Source organism: Cavia porcellus, unplaced genomic scaffold, assembly GCF_034190915.1.
Source record: "Cavia porcellus strain 051 isolate PalLab524CR breed Dunkin Hartley unplaced genomic scaffold, mCavPor4.1 scaffold_2, whole genome shotgun sequence".
In the NCBI taxonomy this organism is placed as follows: domain Eukaryota; kingdom Metazoa; phylum Chordata; class Mammalia; order Rodentia; family Caviidae; genus Cavia; species Cavia porcellus.
In genome coordinates this window covers 111563910-111571743 of record NW_026947485.1, presented here as the reverse complement: position 1 = coordinate 111571743, position 7834 = coordinate 111563910, and the positions used below count along the sequence as shown (strand labels likewise).

Sequence of the window (7834 nt, the reverse complement as noted above, 5' to 3'; positions counted from 1 at the left end):
TCCTTCATCCCACTGGCATACACTTTCTAGCTTCCACCGCTGGCCTTGGGGCCTTCCCAGCACGGATCTGTAAGAGACTGGCGTGAGTCCTTCTTGTGAGCTCTAGACCTTCAGTCAGACTCATGAGAGGCATTGTCATGAGCTCTGGGTCTTCACCTGGACTCATGTGGGACATTGCTGTGGGATTGAGGCCCTTGGCTAAATATTCTATGTCTTTAGTGTTGTGAATAGATTTCCTACATTTTCTTGTGTTAACTCTGGGTGACCATCATAAAAATAATATTCTAAACTACATGTCCTGATTCTAATTGTTCTCTGCACAACCCCTGACTACAACAGATGGAATAGCAGACAACCTTAGCAGGCCTGCCCTGAGACCAGACACATTGGCTTACCACAGTCCAAGCAGTTTCCATGAGTCTGCACCTAGTTAGGATCTGCTGAAGGAAGCCAGCAATAGTTTTGGTTCCAGGCTCATCCAGCCCAACTTCAAAATGGCTCTTGGCATATCTCGTCCCGTGGGAGGACCGAGTCCTCTGTACTCACCACCAGCCAGCAAAGTCCTCCATGTCTGCCACTCCCCTCCACTGCCATGTCTCTCCACAGAGGCCTCTGGGATTGCCAGCCACCACTCTCACAGTGAGTGCATATCCCCAGGTTCCAGCAGCTCCTCTTACGCAGTGAGTCTGGCTCTAGGAGAAGGTGCTGCCAGCTACCGCCTTCTTCTTTGTTGAAGTTTTCCTTTTTACTCTCTATGGCTTCCGACTCAGACTTCAGACTCTTCCTGGGCCCAGGGGACCCACTTCCTTCCTCACAATAGTATTTTCCCTTATCTAGATGATGTCTCTCAGAGAGGCTATTCTTTTGCTGCCTATTATTCTGCCATCTTCCTGGAAAATGTGTCTGTATTCTCTAATTTGCATGGAACTCTTTTGCAAGTACCTCTAAAACTATAACTCCTGTCTCTGCTTGGACTGCCGTAATGAAATACTATACACCAGGTGGCTCAAGCAATAGAAATTTCTGGAGGCCGATAAGTCTAAGATCAAGGTGATGGCTGATCAAGTTTTTGGGGAGGGCTTATATATCTTCTTGTTGCAAGCTTTCTGGTGTCATATAACTGCACTAATTCCATTATTAGGGCTCCACACTCATGATATCATCTACACCAAATTACTTTTCAAATGTTCCACCTCCAAATACCATCACATTCCATTTTAGAGCACATGAAATTTAGGGGGATAGAAACATGCATTCCCTAACAATTTCCATGGCGCCATTCGCTTTAAATCATATGGTTTTCCTTGAACTTCGGTGTTTTCACTTTCTCCAGTCTGATTTCCTGCTGCCCCTCAGGCTGTGCCCTCTCCCTGGGGAGACCTACAGCTCACTCTTATCCAGAAATACCTAGACATTTGTTCCTTTATCTCTTAGAGAGTAATTAACTTTCCCCTACAAGCCTGCACACAATTGGAAAATAAACACTGCTAGTACTTTGCCCAATATTTATCCTCTCCTCTTGTTTGGCTAAGAATATGCCCATCTATACAGCAATATTTTGCAGTCTCTTTTGCAGTGTGAGTTGCCCAAGTGGCCCCATGAAATAATTCCTCTTGGTGAGATGTAAGTAGAAGTTCCTGGTTGGGGCTTCTGAGAAAATGCTTTAAACATGAGTTCGTTGGGCCTGCCTCTCGACTCTTGCTACAGATGAAGCACAGGTGCGAAAATGGAGCAGCTATCATTCTGCAATGGAAACCGTATCAGAATATCAAGGCTAAAAGTTGGGAAGAGTCTGGGAATCTCATGGCATGAGAGAGCCGCTTTGCCAGACAACGACAGCCTACTTCTGGACTTCTTATCATGAAATAAAAATAAAAGTCTCACCTGACTTACAGTGCTCGTAGTGTGGGATAAATGTCACAAGATTGTTACAAAGTTTTATTCCTTGCCCCAGAAACTTGGCATAGCAGATATAATGGGTGAGGGAATCTGCAGTTTTAGCCAGTTCTTCTGCTCATTTTGTGATGGTAATTCTTGAATCAGAGTTTGAAGTAATCTGAGGCACACAGATCTGGAAATTAGCTGAGGGGTGTGTGTGTGTGTGTGTGTGTGTGTGTGTGTGTGTGTGTGTGTGTGTGTATTGTGTAACAGAGGGCATCAAGACTCTGGATTTAGTTTTCAAATGCCCACCAAAGATTTGAGAGCAGCGGACATCAAACAGGAAAACACTGTGATCAGCTAATTGCAATTTAGTGATAGCAAGTGTCTCCTTCCAAATGGGAAGCTCATGGAGGCTCCCATTTTAAGGAGGAGGAAAGAAGAATAAATGTTTAATTAAGTTATTCAAGGTTACAGAGTCAGTTAGGAGTGGGAGAGCCTCACTCTGGTATGGAAGAGCAGAAACCAAAAGCAGCCCAAGTGCCTGCCATCCCCGTGCAGCGCTCACCTCAGCCTGGGGCTCTTTCCTTCCAGACCTCTTTTTACATGCAAGAAATATGAACTTTCATCTTCAATCTTACTGACTTGGGTTTTCTTTGGCATGCAGCTCATCTCAGTGTGTACATATACAACACTCAGACTAGTTTGATAGGAGGACACTTGGGATTTCTATTTGCTGATAGTGGGGATAAACAACTTTCTGTCCTCTCCTGCTGCCCATCCCATAATGCAGACAGGCTGCTGCTTGCAGACATGGAAGGTATGTCTTGAAATACGTGGACCTGGACCAAGGGTAGTGGTAGCAGCAGTTCCTGGAAACTTTTAGAGATGAAAGTTCTTGGCCCTTATCCCACATCTACTAAATCAGTAATCTGTTTTAATAAGCACTATAGGTGATTCAGAAGATTCTAAAGTTTGAGAACCACAAATTTATGGAAATCTATAGAATAATAAAAAGCTAGAGCCCCTGATCAAACTATGCCTGAACTTTTCTTCTGAACTTCTTCAGCTATGTTAAGACAATACTTCTTGTTAAGACTAGTTTCCGTTATCATAAATATATTCCATGATGTCGCTGTTGTTCAGACATTATCGTAACAGCTCATAAAATATCACCGAGAAATATTTTGTTCCCTGTACCCTTGAGAGGTATTTAAGTAATAATGACATAAACATTTGTCCCTAAGTCAAAAAAAGAGATTCAATTAATGTCTTAGTTAGGTAATATTTTCAGAGGCTTTGTCCAGACTTCCAAAACTTTCTTCTGGGAGATTGAAACATGAATTTCCAATGCATAGGAGCACACACACAGCTTTTATTTTGTACTCTACTGGAGTGCTCACATGCAAGCACCTGGAAACCCAAATTCTCTAGTTTTGCTCTATGATAAACACAACAGGCCTCCTCTGCTTTGCCCATCCCAGTGTCACTTCATCTGCAGGCAGTGGATGACATCCACCTGGGTTTACCTGCTGTTTCTCAAGCTCCAAATAGGGTGTTGCCTGCCTTAAGTCTTCCTTAATGGGGGCTGCTCATGTACACACGTGCTTACATGTGTGACCAGACTCTGAGCTCTGCTCCTCACTGCTCATGGGAAACACAAGGCTGACATTCTGGGGATCAGATGCAGCTGGGGTGGGAAAATCAGGCTCCTCAGGAGTAATGGAAGAAACCCTGTTTTATTGTGGAGAACATGTTGAGCTAAGTACGCAATTGGGAACCTGAAGAATCACAACAAGTGACTATCTCTTCCTTATTACCAAGTGTTTACATTTCTATTTACGAAGATACTCCAGTACTCCTATGAAGAAACAAAGGTAAACAGCCTCCTCAAAGTCACTCAGTTCAGAGAGTAGATTTGAATCCAACCTTCTAAGATGGTAAGGTTAGAAACTCAATGCAAAAAAGGAAATTACTGATCCCAGGAGTGGATTTCAGGGACAGTAGAGAGTAGGTGGGCAGATTGTATGTCCTCTGGCCTTCTTCTGTGTTGCATTCTTACACAGGCTCGCCCTGTGTGATGAGATAGTGGACATTATCACGACTGGGGCTCCCTCACCTGAGTTTATGGTCCCAGCAAAAGAGTAGACTTGTCTTTTTTAAAAAAATTGTAGTAAAAATTCCAACACTATGCTTTTGGCCAAATTTAAGCCATATCCCCAGCTCTGAAGTAATCATTGTACTCTGATTAGAGACCTGAGTCATGTGTCCACCACTAAAAATGGAGCAGTGGGGGACCCATCTCTCTTCCCTAAATCAAGGACAAGGTAGATTTACTGTCAAAGAGGGGGAAAGATGGTTCACAAGGATGCAGGGTAAACCAAACAACCTGTACCATCATAATGTATTCCTTGCTGTTTGATAAATGCCCTCATAATGTATTATATCCTCTACCATTGAGATATCTTCGGATGCAAGTGTAACTGGCTTAAAAAAAAAACCCTTATCGTATGTGTCTGAGAGGGCTATTTCCCCCTTGGTGGGGGAGATGGGAGCTTCTAGACTGGTTGGCTCAAAGGCATGTGTTGTCAAGAGATAGTGGCTAGGATAAGATAGGAAGGACCATCACACAGTGGATCTTAGAATCAAAATTCCTTCTTATAGGACAAGCCAGAAAGCGCCAGAAGATTGCTTGGGCATGGATACTTGAAAGACTATAGCTGTCTCCTGAATTCTTTATAGGAGTCGCTTCATTTTGGTAGAAAAAAGGAATGCTGGTGGTCCATAGCCTATATAAAGTCACTTAAGCCGAGTTCTCTATATAGAAAACATGGCCTCGTTTGGTAACAGAATTTTACTTGCCTTTCCCATTCCAACCCTCACCACTCACATCACATGCCTTGAGACGGTTCTGATAGATGATACAAACATTGCTGCGTAAGAAATACCTACTCACAACCTTCTGCACCAAATTGGCATATATGTTGCAACAGCCTTGCCAGTTTCATCCCCATCTATGAATTTTGCTCGCAGCCTGTGGCCTGGGTGCCCTGCCCACTCCTTCCTCACAATACTGCTCTGCCTCAGGCCCAGACCCAAGCCTGCTTTCATGATGCAGCCTGGCCCAAGGCCTGTAGCTCCCTGGGGCTGTTTTTCATTTTAGACCCCTGGGACATCCGTAGTCGGCTTGGGAGCTGATTGCCAGTACTTGCAATGTAGTTTCAGCAGGACTTTGTTTATTGCCTTTTCAGGCAAGCTATGTCCAGAGTTCCCCTTTCACAGGGCAGGTCAGGAAGGACAACTTGCCAGACCATGTAAGGGTTGGGATGAGTTGGAGCCAGCCTGGGAACATGCACCACACACCATAATTCTTGTGCTCACAAAACATCCTTGGAAGATAAGCAGCAGCGTATCAGCAAGTGCTTATTTCTGTGGGAGGGCCCCAAGACAAGAAATCTTTCAAATGCAGACTGCTGGGCACCACAGATCCTAAATGCAGAAGCTAGACCAAGGGAGGCGAGGGATTAGCATTGTCAGGCAACCATTAGGCAACAGAAGGGAAAGGTGAGAAGGTGAACTTCATTATATCCACAGTGAACCAAATCACGTCAGCTGGGGCCAGGGCTGAGTGTCGTCATGGGGACATGACAGCGACAGTGACCAGCTTCAGACCATCACCCATACTTGCAGCTGTTAGGTTCTCAGGGTTTATTTCCATTTTCCTTTTCTCCCGCCCAGTCCCTTCCCTAGGGATTTGCATGTGTTGCTCCCACTGTCACTGTCCCCACCAGCTTCCAGAGAACACAGCTTGTCTAAAGACAAGGCGAGAGGGTCTGACAAAAGAGAAAGGAGAGGATAAATGAGGCAGAAACTTTAAGAATACACACAGGCTTTTGATAAGAATTTTATTTATTAAAAAGGAGGGAAGAATTCAGAGTATTAAAATAATCCTCTAATCTCTGTATTGGAGGAAAAAGACACGATGGCAAAATAATTCATATAAAAATTTCAAGCATAATAGCTGTAAATATTCCTCCTGCTCATTGGGAACATCTTAACCTGTACTCAGGTTCCAACTGCACCACAGGTAGGCGCCTCTCCTGGATGGGGACAGCCTGCTGATGTCTGGAATGCTTATTTACCAATGCCACCAATCACAGAAAAGGCCAATCTTCCCATTTGAACTAATTCATACATTTCTGTCCCTGTTTCTGATGAGAATGCTAGAAAGAGCTGCTCCTTGTTTTAAATCTCAGCTCCTCCTGTTTGAAGAGGATTATGTGTAGAAGCAATGGAACACTGAAAGACTGACTTCCTAGGCATGATGGTTCTGTTACCGACCACGTGCCAAGGGACACTTTGCCTCACAAAAGCAGCCAGGATTATTCTCTTGCCTTTTATGAGAGAAAGCTGCAGCTTTGCTTCTATCACTGAATACAGCTGGACTGAGCAAATCGAAGTCCCTATCCATAAGAGTAATTTTCTTACTAAAAGAGTAGAATGGGATATGCATATTATCCAAGACCAACAGTATCAACTGAGCACTCCAGATTTGCAGAGGTTAATTCTACTACCCTAATGTACCCCAGATGTACTTTTCAACAGGTAGACCCTTACAGGAAGTAGAAAAAAAAAAAAAAAAAAACACGTGGCTTCTCCCCACAGGTCCTTGGGACTAGTATAAATGGGAAGATTCTTGTAACATCCTGGGTTTGCTGGCACTTTTCAATTGGTGTTTCTCTGGGGAACAGGGAGGTTCTCATGAAGATATTTTAAACTGCCATGTTCTGAGAAGTCTGAGACCACATGGTCCTGTCCTCGAAGCAGCCATTTGGTAGTAAGGAGTCCTTCAAGTCCCACTGGTCCCCTGGCATGGATTCGTGATGTGCTGATTCCCACTTCAGCTCCTACAAAAAAGTATGCATAAAGATGTGGCTTTTCTCACGTCTGCTTGCTGACCTTTCATCAGGCCCATGTTACTTCATTTTCCTCACTGGGAACCCTCCTTCCCCCACCAACTTCTGACCCATGCTCTCAGGCCAGCTGGAGTCCCACCATCCCAGTAAGTGCATTCCCTAGTCACTGCACATCATGGTGGACCACCTTCCTCTGAAATGTGTTGGTCTCTGTACTTTATTCCAGTACGTTCTACCAGTCTAAAAAAACTGTCTCTGGAATCAGTTTAGCATCTGAATTGTACACCATATTTGATATTTGGGCATGTTCTGAGGCGTACAGCAAAGTACAACACAGATGTTTCATCTCCCTAAATATTCTTGAAGTCCTAGAAGGAAAGAAATATGTTCTTAGTATCCTCCAGAAATCTGAGTACATAAGCACTCATGAGATAGTTACTGATTACAAGATAAGTTACTATTAATTTCCCTTCTTCCTACATATTCTCAGCTTAGACCCTGAAGATAGCAGGTTTTCCTGGTTCTGATTCTATGTTTTGCACTGTATTCAGTGGAGGCCAGGTTTTCTCATTCATCACTATTTTACTAAACAGGTACTATATACCGGCACCATACTGGGCCCTGGGAATAAAGTGATGAATAACAGACATAGGGCTCTGTTTTTGTGGAACTAAGACCTGGTTGGCAAGGGAGCTCAGGACAGCTCAATGAATATCACATGTGCTTGAGTGCAGTGAGGTGTACTAGACAGGAAATGGGGGGCAGAGCTGGTCCTCATTATCCAGATCACCAGAGAAAGCCTCCCTAAGAAGATGCCTTTGGGCAGGAACCCAAACCATAAGAGTAAGCAGGCTGGGGAGGAGAGTAAGGAGAGGTATTACATGCAGACAATGCATCTGGGGTAGTGGAGGCAGACAAAGTGGATCACTAGGGCCCATTCTGGCTCAAGAATGCACAGGCTATGGGACTCTGGGCACATTACCTAACTACTCTCATATTTCAGTTTTTTTCAGTTGAAAAATGAAGAAAACACAAGATTG

The 7834-nt window shown here is 44.1% G+C and overlaps 1 protein-coding gene across 4 annotated transcripts in view; it reads right to left on the bottom strand.

The window, feature by feature from the left end:
• Positions 1-5766: 5766 nt before the first annotated feature.
• Aldh18a1 (aldehyde dehydrogenase 18 family member A1) overlaps positions 5767-7834 on the bottom strand; it is a 43487-nt gene continuing 41419 nt past the window's right edge. For all 4 annotated transcript variants that reach the window (XM_005008038.4, XM_013143548.3, XM_003479760.5 and 1 more), the window contains one exon: positions 5767-6785. In XM_005008038.4, the coding sequence (XP_005008095.1) occupies positions 6604-6785 (182 nt within the window). In that variant the 3' untranslated portion in view covers positions 5767-6603. The remainder of the gene's footprint in view (positions 6786-7834) is intronic.